Raw genomic sequence first — 23660 nt, 5'->3', positions numbered from 1 at the left:
AAATGTGAATTCTCGCTCCCCCAAATGCTAACATTGTGCTTGTTTACTTTTCCATTGACGTGGAACGTTGCTATTATATTCCAATACACACCAACTACGTTCTTGTGGATTCGCCATAACCTAAATAACCCTCTAAATGCTGTAGAATTCACAGACTTGAAAATTTAACATTCAGATCATTTAACACAATTTGCTTATATCCAACAATACCTTAATGACAAGCGAAACAGCGGAAACGGCGTTTTTTCTTTCTTATTGTGCTGCCATCTGTTGTTTCGATCAACAATTATCAATTACGCACTTCCTGAAATTCTTTGAGCTGCCCGTTCTAATGACACCGGTATGAATTTCGTAAAACACATAGTAACAGAATACTGTATAACAGTTTATAACCCCGGAATGTTTCTGCGAACACACTGTATATTATGTTATGTCTTCTCACAAGATGCTATAGCGACTAATATGTCGATTCCCGGCGGGGTCAGAAATTTTCTTGTAAAATTTCTACCTCGGGACTAGGAGATATGGTGGTGCACAACTTCTAATAAAATTGTGTACCAATATGACTGGGTTAAATCCCAAATTTCTCCACAGTTCATATGAAGGGAATGCATATGTCACTGTTGATAGTGATTCGTCCGTCGGATGGAGACGTTAAGCCTGACGGTCCTCTTGGTGCTATTCAACAGGAGTAGGCTACGTGCCGGCACCGGGTTTCCACTTCTCCCTTACTCACCATCATCATCCTCACCCATTCCCTACACTACACTTACACGAACACTTACACATATACTCATCCTAGTACACGACATAACTCTTCACAGATACACATCATGCATAACTTGGCCCGCCGAAGTGGTGTGCAATTTGAAAATGAGTCACAGTCCTGCCATCTACCCGCAGTATGAGGAACCTGAATCACGCAAAGTGAAGTGGGTAGGCATTAGACACACTCATACACACATTTATGTCATTATTAGAGACCTGCGTTTGGTTACTTTAAGTATATAAGTTAAGTGTATATGGATCATACTAACTTCGCCCTGCGGGTTAGACCGTTTCGTGTGTTTACGAATGCTTTTTCCTATAGGCACTGAGCAACGAGAATAGTACTCACATACAAAATATTTTGTCACGTGGATTTAATAACAAAGTAAACATTTATATAAAGCCGCTTTATGGACAATAAAAGATCATTCTCACAATAAGTAATACACATCTAGATTCTAGATACTTCCTGTTTCATAATATATTTTTCACCCATAAAGTAAAAACCAATGCTCATATTTTTCTCCTATTTACAGAGTTTTGAACATTTAAATTACACTTTTTAAAAGAAGTGTATATATATATATATATATATATATATATATATATATATTTCTCAAAGTGAATATGAGTTTACAAGTAAATAATACAAGTTATTGAAAGAACTGAAATTTGAATATTCACAATTCAAAATAAGTTAATATTAAAATACATTTCGGCCCTGATGTTTCAACTGTCGTTCATTTAGAAATGTTTGTAGGTTTTCTCTTTTGTGTCTCCATGTGTTACAGTTTCTAGTGACAGATTACATAAATAAATAAACACACAAATAAACACACAAACAAACAAACAAACAAATACTTACTTACATACAAATGGCGTTTCGAGAACCTGGAGATTCATTGCCGCCCACACATAAGTCCGCCATCGTTCCCTATCCTCAGCAACATTAATCCAGTCTCTACCAACATATTCCACCTCCCTCAAATACATTTTAATATTATCTTCCCATCTACGTCTCGGCCTCCTCAAAGGTTTTTTTCCCCTCAGGTCTCCTAACTAATACTCTATATATACATTTCTAAATTCGCTTATATATGCTACATGCTCTCCCATCTCAAGCGTCTGGATTTAATGTTCCTAATTATGTTAGGTGAAGAATATAATGCGTGCAGTTCTGCGTTGTGTAATAAACAAACACACAAAAACAAATAAACAAATAAATTAAGTAAATAAACAAGTAATCAATTAAATAAATACATGATTGAAATTACAATAATATAATAAATCGCAGTAAAAACAAAATTATTTAAACCGACTAAATTTACTTGCTTCTTGTTTTGAATCGGGATATTGACTGCCTGCCTTACTGACTGAAGAGCAGATCTGAACTGTCTTTCTGGGGTTCAGTGCCACTTATCTATACCCAATACGCAACTACACTGTTCCGGGATTGCTTGATGACTCTAGGTAACCAAACGCAGGATTCTAGCCATAATCGAACACTAGTTTATATAATTAAAAGAAACGTTATGTTGAATTTTGTGAGATATCTATCATTACACCCATTCGAACGTAGATTTTCACTCGCTGATGATATAAATTATGTGTTATGTAGTATGCTTACACTCAATTCAAGTATCAACAGAGAAAATCTAATGATACGTAATTATAGAGTGGCTGAGAAAATAACAGGGAACGCTGGGCTCTGTCGGATAGCTCAGATGAAAGGTGGCTTGCACACGTGTGCTGGACACGTGCGGAAAATTCAAGTTCTGAATGTAATAAAAGAAAGCAACATACATTCGAATATTACGGATTCATCACGCTAGGAATTCAGATCTGAAAAACAAACGAGTATGTCCACAAATCCTGAAATTTTTACAACAGAAGTTTTTCCATCAATTGCTTTGCAATTTTTATTTCACAGTTTTTTTACGTGCATCGTCTATATTCGACTTTTATGTGAAACGTCTATATTAGACAGACTTCGAGAGAAAAAATTGTAACTTTTGACATACATGGTTAATTCTGTCATTCGTAGTAGCATGGAAACAAGCATAAGATGAACTTCGTGCGTCGTGGTTTTTTACACTCTCCGTCTCGCTCCAATCTCTATTTAATGTGCCTCGAGGTTTTCCATATTGTCCTCTCTCTCATATGATAGTTATTAGATTACGTCCATTTTCAGTTCACCCCATTTAAAATTCCTTCAACGGAAAGGTGAAAAACGGAGTAACACAAGTCACCAACAGCCTTGGAGCTCACATAGATTCTTTCTCATTCTTTCTCACAGCTCCAAATTCTCTTCCAAGGACGCACGATAGCGCACTTTTTAATAGTATTATTTCTCATCCCATTTCTCCTGCTTTAATTGTGTCATTGTGCCAATCCACACGGTCCGTCTCACTGCATTATCTAACAAGGTAGAGCCAACCTTCGGTACGTCGTATGTTACATATTTTGTCACCAATGGAAGATATCAAAGCGAAACTCTTCTTGTTCATGGATGTCTGCTGTTGTAAGAATATAAAACGCTGCAGCAGCCGCAAAGAGTGGTAGTGAATTATGAATAAATGTAGGAATGAAGGACTGGAAAACCAGAATACTCCGTGAAAACCTGTTTCAAACCGGTTTTATACAATACAAAAGCCGAATTTGAACCCGGGGTTCATGCGTTGAAAGCCAAACTTGAATCTAACAGTGCAGTTTCTTGCTAAAACCACATCATAGCCTACGTTTAGATTATGATTTAAGTAAAAAAAAAGGCCTGAATCAAACCTAATCTGCACTACTGTGCCTTGAAAATTATAACATTTAATACTATGCGCAATATGTGCAGTACAGTGTCGAAAAGATTCATTTCGATCTGATAATTCCTTTATTGTGGGTCGCTGCACAGTCAAATCAACTGTAATGTCAGCCTGCCGATGTGCAGCACTAAATTCTGCGATCTTACCCACTCTCAACTGAGAGATTAAAAGGATTTTTAGGAAATACTTCATGTGAAACCATTTCCTGGTCATTCATTATGCATATCAGGGAACTCTCTGCCAACCAGTGTAATTTAAAGCTTATTTTATGGGGTGATACATTTTTAACGAGTCGCGAAGTGTGAGAGAAGCGACGGAATCGATTGTAATAAGCATAACTCAATTGTCAGTCTCCCATGGTGCTCGGAGAATGGGTCTCTTTTCACTATTCTGTCGATTACATCCACATCAGTGAGTAACCAAACATAATTTAACTTAACTCTAGGACAATGCAAATCGTCCGACATCGTAAATGTACGTCCAAGTGTGGAAACTGTTTGACTTAAAGCAGATCGATGTAAAGCTCTGTTTTTATTTCATTCATATTACCTTATTCTTATTGTTATTACTAATACTAGTATTACTTATAATAATAGTAGTAGTAGTAGTAGTAATAATAATAATAATAATAATAATAATAATAATAATAATAATATTGATTCTGTCTAAATTGAATTGAATTTGTGGCTTGTATCTATGTTCGTGTCAAGTTTTCGCTGGGTACTCTGTCAGCACCATTACACACACTACTGGTGCAAAGTATAAACGTATATCCTTCCATGGTGCTCTAAGAACAAGATGGAAAGCGGCAGAGTCATCTACAGTTTGCCAAGTTACTTCTGTAGAGGATTGGCCAACTAGCTGGCTTTTCTAAAGCCGGAGCAGGGATGGATCCATACACTTCGGCTTACGTTGGCGCATTGTGCGTCCTACATGCGATATGTGTCAGGACAGATGTCCTGGTATTCGAGAATCTGAAGCTTACAGGCGGGCCATCCTGTCTCAGCTCTGACAGATTCTGGTCTCATCCCCATATTAAAGCCTGGCAAACCTCAGGGCCCGGAGCCTCGAAAACTTCATATACCATCACAGAATACTCGTACTACCTCCAAGACTTTACCACAGCCTATTTTAATTATTGCAGATGACACGCTACCACAGAGCTAACTCGGCGGACATATGACATAAATGTTGATAATTATATTATAAAACAAACGAGAGACAAGAATACGTTTTAAATTTCGTTTCAAAACAGAATTTGTTTGCTAACATATTGTAAAAGGAACGTCTTTCACAGAAAATCTCTATACCGAGCGACTCATTTTTTTTTTTTTTTTTTTTTCGTATTTAAAAAAAATTCCTTGCGATAGAACTTTGTTGAACGATACGCAACATATAAGAAATTTTGTTTGATCTCGAAGTAGTGGTCTCGCATCTAATCATTTGTAATAGCAAATGGTAGGCCGGTGTAGCCTATTGGCGACCCAACGTATCTTAAACGGGAACGGCTTGGCGACCAAGCTTTTCGGTCCTGCCTCCACCCCGCCAATTTAACGAAGAAAATCAAATCAAATAATTGGTTATCTTCGCAGATGTACTTCACTTAGTTATGATACTGCAAAAAATGATTTCTGGATTGTCGCAGAAATACGCAATTTTGAAATTCCTTTTAACTGGTAACGTAGCTTTGGACATGTCATCTATTTTCCGTGACATGGATTCAGCAGGATGTCAGGACTCTGCTTGAAGTCTTTGAGATGATTGTTATATTTTTTATTCGCAATAATAGTTCTCCAAATAACTGCAATATTTAAAATATGAATGCTTTCACTTCAAAATACGAGTACCTACTTGTTATACATAGTCTACCATTTTTATAGTTGACGGCAAATATTATAGGAAGACATCTCCTATTGAGTTTGCTCACTCTCGTCGAGTCGTTTTATTTTAGTCGCTGTCTTGTCTTATATTTTATTCTAATTCTTTGCATTTCTCAATATGCGTAGTCTGAAGTCTTGGTTAATTATCTAAAAGAAATTGTATGTGTAGCGCTGAAACTTCCTCCTTTTCTGATGTCTTTTTCATTCTTTGATAGAAAATCACAAGCTACGGTTTGCCTCCATAATTTATATTCCTTTCATCTCTTCTATATTCCAGTCTGACATATATATTATTGACATCAAAGAAACTCGTCTGAAGACTTCTCCATGTTTCTTCGATCCACTTTCCTTTTCGCAGATGACGTTCTCCTTCTTAACGAAATATTGGGCGTTGAAAATTCTCTTAGTTTTTCTTTATGTATCTTTGCACTTCATGTTCACACCCTATTCGAAGTTCAAAGCAAGTTCTGGGATGAATATTAAACAAATATTTGTGTCTTTTCCGTCCATCTTTGTAACTTTTGTAAATAAGTTCTTTTAAAAATGGAACATGATTAAGTTATCTTTTTAGACTTTTTTTTTTTCGTTGTAGAGCAAAAGAAACGAAAATATAGTCTGATGTACAAATACTAGTTTTTCTTTTGTAGATGGCATTCGGTGTGCAGGAAGGTGTACAATTTTAAGGACAACGAAAATACCTTGGCATATCTTCCTTTAGCAGCTGTTTTCCCCCACTAAATTACTCTGCTCAGCATCTAATAACTCGTTGAGAGTGTATGTGACTATGTAGAACACCGCCTCATTAATTTTAATGTAACCTGTCCCAGAATGAGAGGACTTCTGTCACAATTCGGTGACCAGTTTCCTCTTTACTGACAGATTTTCCTGCAAACCAACGTCATATTTGAAACTGCAGATGTCAGAAGACAAAAAACATAGGGAACGAACTATAGGGCGTTTCTGAACTCTACCGATAAACTTCAAGGAATATTCGAAGGGGATGTCTAAACATTTTGAGATAAAGAATCATTGGCCACTGGAGCTCTGTTTTGGAGTTATAAGGGTTTATTTGTTGGTAAAAAAAACCATGTCTGACGACTATGTCATCATTAGCTCATATTATCCCTTCCCTTTTATGCTCTGGTTCGTAGTTGGAGTAGTCTTATCTCATGGTCAGCCAGATCATCTGATCTTGTGCCGATAGACTTTTTTTGTAGACACATCAAATGTGTATTGAACACAACACCTGAATTATTAGACCTTCTTGCTGGTATTATTGCCGCCTGTGATGAGGTGTGTACTACTTCTGGAATGCTAGAGCGGGTACATCAGTCCCTATTCCAGCGTTTGACTCTTTGAACATATCCTCTAATTAATGTACCGTCTGATAATTAAATGAATCCTAAATATTATATTGTATTATTGATCTTTCATAAGACCCGGCATGTGTGATTTTCCAATCATTTAGAAAGGAAACTTTATTGTTTATGGATTCCTCTCCCAAAACAACCAGATTCATTCTCCTAACATCCCCTTGAAGTCTGTTGGTAGTTTTCGAAAAACACCCTTCACAAAATATGCTCAGTAGACGAATAATTGTCCACACCTGTGGAGTAACTGCTAGCGCGTCTGACCGCGAAATCAGGTGGCCCAGGTTCGATTCCTGGTCGGGGCAAGTTACCTGGTTGAGGTTTTTTTCGGGGTTTTTCCTCAATCCAATATGAGCAAATGCTGGGTAACTTTCGGTGCTGGACCCCGGACTCAATTCACCGGCATTATCACCTTCATCTCATTCAGACGCTAAATAACCTAAGATGTTGATAAAGCGTCGTAAAATAACCTACTACTAAACGAATAATTTTTAGTGTACCTATCCGAGAATATACAGAGGACGGACACGAATAAAATGATATATTTGTAGTTGTTGGACTATAATAGTAATTCCTAAGAACTCGGAACTCTTACTCTGTGGCTGCGCTCGGACAAGGCTTCGAATCCCTCCTTAATTGATTATCTAGTTGAATATTTGTCGAGCTTTTCCTAACAGTAATGCGAATGTCAGATAATATTGTGGCGCGTCCTGAGCCTCATCTCGCCATGATTTCACCTCATCGCTAAATTGCCGATCATTTGATAAACCAGAGTTAAATAACCGATTAAAAATGATAAAGCCTCATTCAACGTTATTCCCTTTATTCTCTTACGGTAACAGAACTGTGTTAAATTTATTGAGAATGCAGAAAAATTAAGATACTAAAATAAAACATGTGCGCGATCACATTCTTCATAATAATATCACTAGATCTATTGGAAAAAATATCCAAAGAAATAATCACCGTCAGCGTAAGCGAGAATTGAAACAATGCCGTCTGAGCTACACCAGTGGCTCTTCGAAGTTTATTGTTTTTTTTTTTGTAATTATTCATTATATAATATGGGAAAAACAGTTATGTTTTTAAAATAAATTTTAGAAGAATTTGCTTCCTTTCACACTGTTTGCTTGCAGACAGATGGATCGAAAAGGTGCTCTCTTATCTTTGAAAATTGCGAGCCAACAAGCTTGAGTCCTCAGTGCAAGTGACGTTAAAACTACAGAGTGTCCGCAGAAACATTCCGGGGTTATAAACTGCTACGTATAATTCTGTCACTATGTGTTTTACGAAATTCATACCGGTGTCATTACAAAGAACATCTCAAAGAATTTCAGGAAATGCGTAATTGATAATTGTTGATCGAAACAACAGATGACAGCACAACAAGAAAGAAAAAAAAACGACGTTTCCGCAATGTCATTAAGGCACTAAGGCATTGTTGGATATAAACAAGTCTGTGTAAATTCTGTGTTTTCCGTGAAAAATTATTGACACTAATGGCGGATGATGAAGACCTTTCAGCCAAACTCATTTTTAGTGACGAGGCAACGTTGCACGTCAATGGAAAAGTAAACAAGCACAATGTTAGAATCCACATTTCATTTTGGAGGTTGAACGTGACTTTGAATTTGCTTATATCCAACAATGCCTTAATGACATCCAAGCGAAATAACGAAAACGGCGTTTTTTCTTTCTTCTTGTGCTGCCATCTGTTGTTTCGGTCAACAATTATCAATTACGCATTTGCTGAAATTCTTTGAGCTGTTCTTTCTAATGACACCAGTATGAATTTCGTAAAACACATAATGACAGAATTATAGCAGTTTATATCCCCAGAATGTTTCTGTGAACACACTGTATAATGTTTTTCAAATCTCTATATTCAACCAAGTATCAAGTCTTAGTTCAAACTGTTGACTAATGATATCTTAGCAAGTGGCTTTCAAACAGATCCTCTGATATGCAGGGTGTTTCCGGGATAGTGTTACAAACTTTCAGGGATGATGGGGAAGGGCATATGTATCAATTTGAGATCAGGAACCCTGGTCCGGAAATGACTGAGTCGAAAGTTACAACAAAAATAGTTGTGTGGAAATGAAATAATTTTATTCCTCTGTACACCTTATTTATGTGTATTTATCTGTACATTTTACACATACTGTCCCATCTGACGTTGTTTACGTTGCCTACTTCCACACAGTATTCCTTTCAGTGCGCTCTCTGAGGGATGGGGATAGGAAACTACACTAAAGCAATGCAGATAGCGTAATGTGTAACGGACATGGTCAGTCCTGATAGTCACGTCCAGTGTATGTGTACAAGGTGCTGTGTCCAGTCGATCAGTCCTAGTGAAATGGAGGAGTACACGAGAGCGGAATATGCAGACCTGATTTTCGAATACGGATGAGCCAATGGGAACAGTAGACAAGCTCACAGATTGTATCGGCACAAGTACCCACGTAGGAGACATCCGGCCCATACCATCTTTCCACGACTGTTCCAAAGGTTAAAGGAAGGAGGGCACGTGGTGCCAAATTACAATTCCATTTCCACACAACTATTTTTGCTTATAACTTTCGACTCAGTCATTTCCGGACCATGGTTCTTTATCTCAAATTGATACATGTGCCCTTCCCTATCAACCCTGAAAGTTTGTAACACCATCCCGGAATCACTCTTTATATAACTTACTCTGGCAAGTGAGAGTAATAGATGTAAATTAAAAGCAGAATTGTAAGATTTTATATGGAGCTACGTCGTTGAAAAATAAATATTTAAGAAATGCATTTTGGTTATATACTCGCACGTGGGACTATGAAAAGGGTTCTTTTAAACAAAACTCGGAAAGAAACTGTTTAAAAAAAGTTATTAAGTTTTAGCAGGGTCAGCTCTTCTGTGTGGATCAGAGTGTTGAATACAAACAAAAAGTTAGAAACATAAAATTGACGTCTTAAGGATGTGATTTTTAAGGGGAGTTACGGGATAGAAAGGAACAGATCATCAGCTCAGTGCAGACATCAGGAGAGAACTGGACATATTCAAGTTAAATGATACGATGGCGAACACGAGAACATGTCCTGCGAATAGTACAGAGTACAGCATTTTCAAGAAGATGTTAAACTGTAGACCACAAGGAAAAAGAAAAAGACCTACGAAGAGATGATCAGACAGTTTCTATGAGAGGTGCATGATGATGATGATGATGATGATGATGATGATGATTTTCTAAATCTAAAAAGATTGAAATAACGATTAGTCAAGTACTACATGTTGAGTTTATCTTCAAATAAGGATTTATGCGGATCAGTGTACAATTATATTAGTGGACAATGACATTTTAAAATTGTAGTTATGTAAGTATTAATTCTTGCTACTGAGCATGTGGTCTGTTATTGTGTAGGGTGAAAGTTCAATGCTGATGAAGCAATTTGCGCTGCCGGAATGATTTATGTACAGAAGGATTCAGTGAAAGCGTGCAAAATTTGAACAGAGAATGGGGATGCTCTATAGAACGTTTTGAGATAGGGAGATTAGATTCTACCAAGACAAATTAAGGAGATTTGAATATTTAATTATGTCTATCTCTTGTTTTCCATATTATCTAGGCTACATGTATTATTTACGTTATTATGTACATTTATTTACAATTGTTTACTTATTACAGTTATTATTTGGATTTGTTTACATTAATTGTAAATTATTTTCATATACCTAACTTACTTAGAAGTTCGTAAGATGTTACTGTATAAAATGTTTGAAAAAAAAAAATTCCTCAAAATGTAACATATTTCCTTCATAAAAACAGAGGTACAAATATGGAATACTAATAACAGGTTACAAGATAACAAAATTGCAAAGTTAAAATTGTCTCCAATAAGCAAAGCACAGAACAAGCATTCCGCATCTTCATTAGAATGTGTGTCCCAGCCATAATACTGAATCCAGATGAATCGTTTCTCACATCTTTTCTCGAACTTGTTTTATGGCTCCTTGCATTGTCTTTTCAGTCCGCTGTTTTCCAAGTTTGTTGGAAGGTGAGGTTTTCCCTCCTCCTACAGATGCCAACACTAGTAACGGATCAGAAAGCCAGAATATAAAATGGAATACTAATAATACTATATTTCGTATTTGTGATACACTTATGTAAGTCTTATTTTAAAACATGTCATAATTTAAAAACGAAATCAATTAAATATACATTGCTATAAACGTAGAGATTATTTTTGTTTAAGAATATTGTATATCATTAATATTTGTAACACTGAGGAATAACAATGTATATTCTAGAAAATAACTTACCGCCAAAAATGTTCAATTTCCTCGAAAACGCGATAATGATAAACGTTTCAACAGGTCCGCTTCTAACAACTGCAAAGTAACATATTCCCGCCAAGGTATCGGTGCGTGGTAATTTGGAATACAACACGTCTCAGTTGTATATGACAATATTTCATATTATTTTGTACCCCTGTTTCATATTTGTAAAATTTCCTCTTAATATAAATATTACATGTAAATAGTAAATGGATATTTAAATGTAAATACTGAATGTTGGTGGCCGTCATTTCGAGCACCTTATGTGAGGTACAAAATTGTACGCTGTTAACTAATTTTTGTAAATCATATTAAAATAATTTTAAAATGTAAAGAAATGTAATCATACTTGTGAAGGAATGAAAATAATAATTGTAAATAAATGTAAATAATAAATACAGATAATATGAAAAACAGTAAGCGATAGCTATAGACATCTTTAAGCTCAAATCTCCTTAACTTTACTTCGCAGACCCCAAGAACCTCTCTCAGAATGTTCTGTAGAGCATCTCCTAGGTATTTCCTGTCTCATTTTTGCGCTCTTTTAGTGAATCACTCTGTATAGTAGCAGCTAGGATAGTGTCATACATTTCAAGCGCTGTGTTCAGTTCAAGTTTGTCGAGCGTTACAAGAACCGAAGTTTGCTTTGAAGAAGCAGATCTATCCCGCTCGCTCGAAACTGCCCCTTCAAGCTCGCTGGCCTCTACTGTCCTCCCTAACCCATCTCTTCATACTTTTAGCTGCGTAAGGATTTTAGAACAAATCTTGAAGTTTTATTTAGATGTAAGGAGAAGTAATTTTTATTGCAAAATGATCATAAAACATCCACAGAAATATACGTACATATAAATAAATCACATTTTGTTTTAAAAATATATGAAAGTTTTTACTATTCCAATTATCGACAGAAAGTAGCTATAATTACATTCTTCACATAATAGTAAAAAAAATCACAATTTTTCGGTAACAATAGATAGGCCTATGTGACTATACGGATGATGAAAGTATTATAACATGAATATACGGATGATGAAAGTATTATAACTTGAACATAATGTAAAATAAATTGTATAAGTCCAAAAATAAGTGATTTCATTTTCATACTACACATCATTATAACTCATAAATCCAGCCTGTTAATAAATACAATAGGCGTATATGGTTTCATTTCCGTAGTACACATAATTCGTTGTAGCGTGCAATATTCAATCTGAGACTAAATAATATTATTTCATTTATTATACATAATAAACTTACACTACTCTACCTGTTAATAAAAAAAAAGATTTCATTTTGGTACTATACATAATTACAACTTATACTATCCACTCTGTTAATAAATAATATCCAACACGTTAAATGTTTTCATAATATTATACATAATTATAACATACTATCCAGCCTGTTACTTACTTACTTACTTACAAATGGCTTTTAAGGAACCCGAAGGTTCATTGCCGCCCTCACATAAGCCCGCCATCGGTCCCTATCCTGTGCAAGATTAAGCCAGTCTCTATCATCATTCCCCACCTCCCTCAAATCCATTTTAATATTATCCTCCCATCTACGTCTCGGCCTCCCTAAAGGTCTTTTTCCCTCCGGTCTCCCAACTAACACTCTATATGCATTTCTGGATTCGCCCATACGTGCTACATGCCCTGCCCATCTCAAACGTCTGGATTTCAAGTTCCTAATTATGTCAGGTGAAGAATACAATGCGTGCAGTTCTGTGTTGTGTAACTTTCTCCATTCTCCTGTAACTTCATCCCGCTTAGCCCCAAATATTTTCCTAAGCACCTTATTCTCAAACACCCTTAACCTATGTTCCTCTCTCAGAGTGAGAGTCCAAGTTTCACAGCCATATAGAAGAACCGGTAATATAACTGTTTTATAAATTCTAACTTTCAGATTTTTGGACAGCAGACTGGATGATAAGAGCTTCTCAACCGAATAATAACACGCATTTCCCATATTTATTCTGCGTTTAATTTCCTCCCGAGTGTCATTTATATTTGTTACTGTTGCTCCAAGATATTTGAATTTTTCCACCTCTTCGAAGGATAAATCTCCAATATTTATATTTCCATTTCGTACAATATTCCCGTCACGAGACATAATCATATACTTTGTCTTTTCGGGATTTACTTCCAAACCGATCGCTTTACTTGCTTCAAGTAAAATTTCCGTGTTTTCCCTAACCGTTTGTGTATTTTCTCCTAACATATTCACGTCATCTGCATAGACAAGAAGCTGATGTAGCCCGTTCAATTCCAAACCCTGCCTGTTATCCTGAACTTTCCTAATGGCATATTCTAAAGCGAAGTTAAAAAGTAAAGGTGATAGTGCATCTCCCTGCTTTAGCCCGCAGTGAATTGGAAAAGGATCAGATAGAAACTGACCTATACGGACTCTGCTGTATGTTTCACTGAGACACATTTTAATTAATCGAACTAGTTTCTTGGGAATACCAAATTCAATAAGAATATCATATAATACTTCCCTCTTAACCGAGTCATATGCCTTTTTGAAATCTATGAATAACTGATGTACTGTACCCTTATACTCCCATTTTTTCTCCATTATCTGCCGAATACAAAAAATCTGATCAATAGTCGATCTATTACGCCGAAAACCGCACTGATGATCCCCAATAATTTCATCTACGTACGGAGTTAATCTCCTCAAAAGAATATTGGACAAAATTTTGTACGACGTCAACAAAAGTGATATTCCTCGAAAGTTACCACAGTTGGTTTTGTCCCCCTTTTTAAAAATAGGTACAATTATGGACTCCTTCCATTGTTCTGGTACAATTTCCTTTTCCCAAATAGCAAGTACAAGTTTATAAATTTCGCTATATAATGCACTTCCACCCTCTTGTATTAATTCTGCTGGAATTTGATCGATACCTGGAGACTTGTACTTTTTCAGATTTTCTATCGCAATTTCGACTTCTGAAATCGTGGGTTCGGGTATAAATGGCTCAGCAGTTTGTATTTCAATATCGTCCCGATCATTTCTATTTGGCCTATGTACATTTAGTAGTTGCGCAAAATAGTTTTTCCATCTGTTTAGGATTGATGAAGAGTCTGCAAGCAAGTCACCATTCTCATCCTTGATCACGTTTACCCTTGACTGATATCCGTTCTTAAATTCCTTTATACCCTTATATAAATCTCGAATGTTTTTATTCTTACTATTTGTTTCTACCTCATTCAGTTTTTCCTTCAAGTAACCTCTCTTTTTATTCCTAAGTGTACGACTTGCTTCCCGTCTTTCATTGAAATAATTATCTCTATTCTCCTCAACTGGATCCTGTAAGAATTTCAATTTTGCCTGTTTCCTTCTTTCTACTACCATGCAACAATCTTCATCAAACCACGGTTTCTTTTTCTTAGTTTCATAATAACCTATGCTCTGCTCAGCTGCAATTTTGATACTATCTCTGATATTTTCCCACACGCTATTAACATCTAATTCTTTCTCAACTTCGTCGGAACTTTCTAAAGTGGCAAACCTATTCGAAATTTCGACCTGATAATTTTGCTTAGCTTCCTCGTCCTTTAATTTCAAAATATTGAATTTAGTAATATTAACTTGTTGCTCTACTCGCTTGGCTACTGATAATCTTTCTCTTAATTCTCCAATCACCAAATAATGGTCAGAATTACAGTCTGCACCTCTGAAAGTTCGAATATCTACTATACTAGTATGTCTCCGTTTATCTATCAAGATGTGATCTATTTGGTTGTGTGTCAATCCATCTGGAGAAGTCCAAGTATATTTATGTATATCCTTATGGGGGAATGTTGTACTTTTGACAATTAAATTTTTCGATGTGGCAAAGTTGACTAATCTAACTCCATTGTCACTACTAATTGCGTGTAGGCTCTCTTTTCCAATAGTTGGTCTAAAAATATCCTCCCGTCCTACTTTAGCGTTGAAATCCCCCAATAAAGTTTTCATATGATATCTAGGGAACTGATCAAAAGTATGTTCCAATTCCTCATAGAAGCTATCCTTTATATAGTCGTCTTTCTCTTCTGTAGGGGCGTGAGCATTTATAACTATGATGTCGCACCATCTACCCTTAAGTACTAAATACGATAACCTGTCACTGATAAATTCGACCTTTTTTACTGCTGAGTTTATTCTTTTATGTACAAAGAATCCTGTTCCTAATTGGTGATTATTGTTTCCTTCCCCATAATACAACAAGTAATCTCCTATTTGTGATATGCCATTCCCATCTAACCTAACCTCTTGTACTCCCACAAAGTCTATTCTATATCTAGCTAGTTCTTTTGCTACTAATGTTACCCCTCCTGTTCTATAAAGACTAGTTACGTTCCAAGTGCCAAATCTCAAAACCTTATTCCTTTGCTGTGGTCGTGCCAGAGAATCAGTCCTATTCCGAGGCTTACTGTAGGAATTCGTAACAAGCTGTTTTTTACGGTGATGGGTTGTTAGCCCTTCGCCCAACCCCCAAGCTGGAGGACCACCCCTTATCGGCTGTCCACGACTGCTTATTCAATATATTCGCAGCTACCCTCCATATCTGGAGGCCGTCTCCTCTATCCGCAACCTGAGGACGCGCCATGCCGTGGTGATAGGGACCCACCATATAAAATAAATTATTTCATTTTCATACTACCTATTATCGTCGTGCATGATAGAGACTATGTTCGGTTCATTTTGTCGAGTATGACGGAGTTCTTTATTTGCTGATATTCGCTCTGCAGGAGAAGGCCTGTCGTGTTCCGCCTTGTTATAAAAGAAATACCTGTCCTCCACTCCCACCCCTTTTTGTTTTAACCGCTTGAAATAAGACTAAATTTGTAAAATATTATTTGCCGCTCTCATGTTTGAACATTGCAAGACACTATTTTAAACTGCTTAAGGATTTGAGCGCATATTTTGTGATTAGTTGGCATATGACATAAGACGAAGTTTGTGATGTCTTGTTTTCCCCCTCTTGTTTGAACATTGCACAATACTAGTCGGTACTATGAACATATGCGTTTTTAAAAATATATTTAGTTTTATTTAAGTGTATATTTTTGTGAATGTTCAGTCATATTAATAACAACAAAAATTGCATTATACCCATTGTTATGCGTAATTTCGTAAGATATGTGCCTGACATCCTTATGCAGCTAAAGCATAAATGCGCAGGGAGAGGAGGAACTAAGAAGAAAGACACCGAACATATGTAAGGAAGGGGAAAGATTGAACAAACGCAAAGGGAGCTTCGGTTCTACAGAGATTCGGCAAACTTGAACTGACCATATGACCTCTGACCGATTTTCAGTATACTCGGTTATTTTAGTTTACATGCTTCATTTCTATGTACTGCTGGATGCCTAAGGAATAGGGCGAAGTTCGTAGTATCTTGATATCCCCGCTTATGTTCGAACATTGCACGACACTAGTAGCAGCTATTGCTGATGCCAGCGTTTTTGGCGCGTGTCCTTGAGTACAATGCACAGTCTGCAAGCATCTATCGATAGTGTAGCTGAAAATGGTATAACCTCCTATACACGTTATGTCTGCAATTTGCCAACCACAGTTGTCAGTCTTGCTGCCTAGACTGCAGCAAAAGTAAGATACTTGCACTTAACTTTCCTGCGGTGTGTCCTTGAGTACAGTGTCCAGTCAGTATGTTTCTGTTGTCACTACAGCTGAGATCGGTACCTCCTAAATACACGTCACATCAACAATATGCCAGTCACAATTGTCAGCTTTATCGCCTATTGACTGCTACAAAGGTTAGACACTCGCACTTAAGTTTCCCATTACTTATTTCACATGCCAAATTCGGTGGCGCGGCCTATGCTTAATTTCAGTTTTTACCTCACTGTATGCGGACGATGAGATTGTAGTGGATTCTTCTGGAAATCCTTTAAAATAATGGTGCACGCATTATATGCCTATAGAACGAGATGACGTTTTAATTTCACAGATCTGAAGAGAACACAGAATCTGTTGCTTTCAAGAGACAAGGATAAGAACAAAACCACTAAAAAGTAAGACGTATTCGTTCTGCTGTCCGACATACAAGGACTTAAATGGATTGCAATGGGTTGTAAAGTGTTTGCAAGTTTCAGTGACAGAGGATTCAGGGCAGGAGACAGGTCCCCGTCTCATTATTTAGCAGTTAGCGTCATGTTCTGTTGAAACTGTAACTGCCATACGTACAACAATAGGATGAGACGATCTTCGGAACTGCAGATTTAGGTCATCTGTCAGCAACATTAAGGAATAGAATGAGCCATCATCCAGTGAAACTTTGATGAACTTTCTTTGCTTTTATCCAGTGACCCGTCACAGCGGAACTATTTTGATACTCTGCGATACGAGAAAAGAGGAAAATTTCAATGTTGGAAGCCACTAATATTTTCGACTCTTTGAGCTAACAAGCCTGTGTACGAACTGATACATTTCATGAACACTAATATATACCCGTTTAATCTGTTATTTATCGACTTTTTAGGCCTATCAGCTACACAATTTTATACAATCCATTGAATTGGTCATAGCGAAGTGGTTTTGGATGAGAAGTACGGAGATACTCAATGGAATTGTCTAACATTCGCCTTACAATTTAGATAATTCTTGAAAAAATGCAGACCAGATGAACGTTTTTAGTGGCATACAGCCTACATAATTTAGGTAATTTATCACATTAACCTATATACGAAACAATCCAATGCAGTGTAGCGAAAGGTGCAGTCTTTTAACAAACACTTGACAGGCTCTCATCGCGACGCGAATCTTCCTGGTCGTGTACAGAACCACCGCTGGGACAACACAGGGCAACATGTTACAGGGAACAAACAAATATTCCTTGGATGGAAGATAAATATCTTCTCTTCCATTGCCTATATCAGGAATAGAACCACGGACCGCTTGGATGGGAAACTCATGTTATCCTCAGAGCAAAGCTGACGATCTGAAGAAGTTAGTACGTATCATCATCATATTTATGTAATGGTGCTTTACCTGAACGAATTGGCTGACATAAAGAAACTACAGAAACATCAATATTTTGGTTCCTGAAAGTAATGTGGAAACGCTCTATGTACATCGCACTTATACTAACTTTTCCCTTCCAATACCACTCCTTTGAAAAATGATGGCAATATTCTTACCGTCTGTACAGTCCTATGATGGGAAAATAGCGTGATTGGTAAGTTCTTTAACTCGCACCTGGCACGTGTTCCTGGCATTTCAGACGTAATACTCGAGGTTTGCGTGTTGGGTAGACCACATGTTAAAGATTATCTGTATTCGAATTGATATAACTGCCCGCTTTATGGAGACGTACATAATGCATGTTGTCACATAGACGGACTTGCGAAACATCGTTACAAAATAGAGTAGGTTATCGATCTGTCAAATAGTCACTTTCCGCCATTTGTCGTTACTTTCATAACAAGCGGAGCCCTTAGACGAGCTCCTGAAGCATACTTCAGTTGTGTATCACAGCGCGCTAAGCTTAAACAGTTTTGTTGAGGATTGTACCAATAATTTTCCAGAGATTTTTGATGGGTGTAGCATCTATAAAACAGTTTCATTTTTCTGGAGTATTTCGGTTTGTCTTATTCTACTTCTATTTTTATTCGTTAATTTTTTCTTCTCTATCCCTCATCCTTGTATTAATTGTTCTTCTGTGTATTTTACTCATTCATTCGTTTTCCTATTCTGCTCCTTTTTGTATTGTAAGTAAACATAGTCTTTATTTTTCAACTATCTTTATATTCTTGTCTTTCTAGTTAACTTTGCTCTTCATACATCTATTTTTACCCTTACTTTCACTGTACTTCTTAAGCCCATCTGTCTCACTTCGATCACGCCGTCCCACTTAAGAAACTTAAGTAAATTTTTCATGGAGGCATAGACGAAAAATAACAGTATTAATTAGCATGAACGTTAAATGGTAGGCCTACAGCCAGTCGAGGACAGTCATCACTCGCAACACCAAAGAAAGCGACTAATGCCGCATCCCAGAACAGCCACCGTCCGATCATCGAGCTGAGGAAGGAAAGAAACACCGCCAAAGTCAAGTTAAATGAACGACAGAATTAGAAAATCCGAAATATATACGAATGGGTAATAGATTCTTGACTCATTTCTTTTAGCTTTAACTCGATTTGTCTTCACATCTTGGGGGAAACCACGAGAAAACCGGTGGCAGGATGTGAGTGTTTCAATTTAGGAGACCGAGGTAATTGTTTCATTTATAATGACTCTTAATAGAAATGCTCCTTCGTTGAAATAGAAAAAATATGTTAAAGAAATGGGTAACCATATATGATTAATTTTTCCAGGCTTACGGAAGATTTGTGAGTATTGGTTATGATTAGGGGACGGATGTTGATGACCTAAAAATCTACTTAAAATGATCATTAAAATGCCCTTAAACTAATGGAAAAATGACATGAAATTAAAAAGAAAATGACATTTAAATATTACTCACCGTACTCGCACCACAACTTCTTAAAAATTAGTCACCTTGTTTCAATGACTGCCCTGCAAATTTCGGACAGAGGAGGCAACTTCCTGGAATTTGGCTAAGATAAAGGAAAAGAACATGCAACAAAATGAAGGTTTTTAAGGGAAAATTATAAATTTTAATGAGGGTTTACAATGTGTTTCAATCAGGGGTGGTCCATGTTACTGCCTTCATTCTCTGTCTCCACCTTCTTCCGCGCTTCACTTTGTTACCAGATCTTCCAGATGAGGGAGTATGAATGACGAAACAAATTGTGAGCACAGCGTGCATTCTTGCAATATTTTTGCTAAAAATACCGTCTACTACAGTAGACATCCCTTCCGAACCATGTTGAGGACACAACGTCCTGTACAGGACATGGTGAAAGTTTTCCGCCTTCCAAACATAAATTCCAAAGACACTCTGAAACCGACAAAAGAACAGTAGCGGTCAAAACCTTCACTTAAACTAAGCTGTTGTCAAACATTTTATATTAGTTCCATTGTGTGAAATGAAGCCTTCAGTGGAATGAGGGATGGACGACGTTAGAGTCTATTCCAAACTATAAAACCCAAACTTCACTGTTATTCATTTATTCAGTAGGTAATTACTATTGACCTATTTGCTTAGAAAATGATTTAACGACTTATCGGTATATAAAAAAAAAACTAAAAAAGCATTCCAAATGATCTAAAAGGTCTTGAAAGTATTAAAAATGACCAAAAAATGCCGAAACAAATATAAAAATGACCTATTAGTTCAAAAACGTCAAAAGTGCAATATAAGAAATTATTTTTTTACGTTGATATCAACATAGAAAGGATTTCTATATTAATACGCATCGTTCTAATGTGAAACATCAGAAGATGACTTTTCATTAACATTCGCCTCCTAGTTATGATAGAGCCATTGGGATGGGCGTGATTGTACTTAGTACTTAGGCTACGTCAGTCTTTGACAGCATAATACGTTCATCCTTATTATTCAGTCAATTTATAAGTGATATCATTTAGAATAGTCGCTCTAAATTTCTCCTTATGGTATGGTGTGGATAAGATGACGTTTGACACGAGAAAACAAAAGATTTATTGACTAAGCTGTGTAAGTTATAAAATAGTTGGCTGTAGATGGATGACGCGACTGTGAATTTCGGAGAACCGTGTGCTTTTGGTTTCCTGTGTCATTCTTTTTCGTCACAGCGCTTCTGAACATACTCTGCGGATAAAAAGAGAAGTTAAATAAGGTATTGTCAGTTAATAGTACCAACAAGATAGGACATTGAAGTAAACTGTAAATTTATTTAGGTGGATAATGATTATTTATTTAAATACGTCCTTAAACTCCAGAATCTTCTAAGGGTCGGTGATGTGATGGGCACTACGAACTTCACATAGCTGCCGATTGTGACAGTAGCCTCGTTAGTAAAAGCCACTGTCAAGTCAGCCGTCTTTGGGCGTTGCTTTATTGGAATTATAGCCAGATATACTCGCTATTTTTCCATGTCTCCAGGCTGCGCAATTGCAACGGTTCAGCTGTCAGAGCTGCAGGAGAAATCAATCAGAGCCACTCTTCCGTCCAATAATTTCCATTTTGTCAACTGACATCTAAGCCACTTGGGTAAAGAGATCTCAGATCGAAGGCACCTCCTTACTATGATGGACTCGAAGATATATTCTTCACGTGAGACATCATGTGACCTATTAGTAGAGATCCGTGAAATCCTCTACTCGTGATAACGAGAATTGTTCTTATTTTGTCAGTTTTTGTACCATTTATTTACGCTTTTTCTCATTCTCTTAACCTCAAAAACCACATTTTTGAATCGCAAAATTATTCGAATTGGTATAATAACGTGTGCAAAACCTTATTCAAATTCTAAAACGAATTCCAGCAATGCTTGTTTTATTCGTGAAATCTCAATAACAATATATTTTTAAGTAATATTTTCATATTTTCAGTCCTTTTTCGATGGAACTTCTCGTTCTGCCAGTTTGATAACAAATGAATAAAATGTATATAAATTGTAAAACCTGAAAATTGATGCTGAAAATGCAGCATATATCGCTCTTATCGTGTTCATATCTTAAGCCAGGATTATAAAACTTTTATATACCGGTAAATATAATTTTAAAATAACATCACCAAATTGATAATAACAACGAAATCTCGAAATTTTAAAACTAATTTTTCTTACAAATAAAAACCACTCTCACGGGACACTACGTATTGGGTCTGTATCTGTCGTTCCTTGAGTCACAATAAAAATACTTTCTTTTGGTGTGTATTTCAGAAGTTATTTTGCTCTCACATTATTTCCATGCAATTTTTACAGTTACAATATCGAAACAGAACAACAATGTTTAGAAACTGATCAGGAAGAGAAAAAGGAATTGGTTGGGTGACTGGCTGAGAAGAAACTGCCTACTGAAAAATGCATTGGAAGGAGTGGTGAACGGGAGAAGAATTGGGGACAGAAAAAGATATCAGATGATAGACGACATTAAGATATATGGATCATATGCGGAGACAAAGAGAAATGTAGAAAATAGGAAAGATTGAAAAATGCTGGGTTTGCATTGAAAGAACTGCCCTTGGGCAGGAAACTGAATGAATAAATGAATGAATGAACGAACGAACGAATGACTGAATCTGTATATGTTGCTATAGACAAGAGATTTCTTGAGTATATTCATTGAGAATTGACCGATTCAGTAGTCTAATGCAAATTTTATGCGCATGAAACCATAGGTCGTATTACTTTTCAAGGTATCAGCCAAGAACATGCAATGGTGATGAACTGATGATATAAAAGCAGATGATATAACACAATCTCAAACTAATTTCCTACAATAAGAAAAAAATATACTTCCTCCGATTTGTTTTTCGAGATAATGGAGATAATATTTCTTCTCATGACTTCAAGTCTAGAGCCAGTCAAAGCTAATTTCCGACGGAAGTGACCAATGTTGTCGTATTTTGTAGAAGAACATGTGATGTTCCGTTCCTATCATCAGAGTTTAAAGTGTAAATTGTCTTTTTCAACAGCAACTCTAAAGTTTAATTACGTATTACAAGTTTCTTCTCTGAAGCCCCGATTAGGCCTACTGCTAATCTTAGAGACCGAATGACTACAGAAAGTACCGATAAAATTCGGTACTCATTCGGTAATTTCAAATAGGCCTACTGCAAAACAAAACTGCATATCCTTAATACCGGTATGACATTACTGTATAAAATGTGCACCAGTGAAATACCGGTATAAGACATGTAAAACCATCTCTTAAAATGTATGAAGCGTGAATACTTTTAATTAATTTAAGATATGTTTTAGAGGTTCGTTTAGTCGTTACTTTTATATGGCAAAGATGATGCTTTTAGATGTGTTTGATATTCGGTCAGGCCTCTGGTGGGATGAACTGCAATGACGTACATATTAGCTTCGCTTGGTGTTTATACTTATAGAATTTGGTTCTCATATGTAATGATTGGAGTCCTGCTTTTGGTTACCCAATACCTCCGAGCAGCCAGTAACCGTGTAGATATGTAAGACTTATGGAGTATAGCTTGACGTCATCCAACGCTACTTAGTTCTGGTTTGCTGCTCAGTGAACATACGAAAACAAAACACAACTAGGCAATTGGAAATGAGTGCTACAATAGAAGAATTTGATAGTGAGCACGTCAATAGGAAAGAAAAACATGTAGTTGATTAGTCTTCATTTATCGTCCAATTTTAACTATGATGATGATGATAATTCTGCGGTAAAAAAACAATGATGGAATGTTAATGACAAGAAGAGCCGAAACACTAAAGAGATACCTTTTCCATATTATCTGTCCTGGATCGAACTCCTGTGCTCTGTGTAAGAAGTCGTGGGCTGAATGGACAACGACTGAGTCCTAACAGGCTTTTTAGTCAGGAATTGCTTACGACTTCCTTCTTCCTGTCGCAGTCATTGGCCCTCAGTGAGAAATTACTTTAGAAGAACATTACTTTGCCGACACAGTTGGATAAGCT

The 23660-nt window shown here is 36.6% G+C and overlaps 2 protein-coding genes across 2 annotated transcripts in view; one reads left to right on the top strand and one right to left on the bottom strand.

The window, feature by feature from the left end:
* jv (javelin) overlaps positions 1–1760 on the bottom strand; it is a 104582-nt gene extending 102822 nt beyond the window's left edge. Inside the window, exon 1 of the mRNA XM_069818154.1 lies at positions 1638–1760. Within this exon, the coding sequence (XP_069674255.1) occupies positions 1638–1696 (59 nt within the window). The 5' untranslated portion in view covers positions 1697–1760. The remainder of the gene's footprint in view (positions 1–1637) is intronic.
* MCU (mitochondrial calcium uniporter) overlaps positions 1–23660 on the top strand; it is a 480123-nt gene that overhangs the window by 240592 nt on the left and 215871 nt on the right. The window lies entirely within an intron of this gene.

The sequence above is a fragment of the Periplaneta americana genome, chromosome 2 (genome assembly GCF_040183065.1).
Source record: "Periplaneta americana isolate PAMFEO1 chromosome 2, P.americana_PAMFEO1_priV1, whole genome shotgun sequence".
Lineage (NCBI taxonomy): Eukaryota > Metazoa > Arthropoda > Insecta > Blattodea > Blattidae > Periplaneta > Periplaneta americana.
Note: the sequence above shows the minus strand (reverse complement) of the source record. Positions and strands in the feature narration are given on the sequence as shown.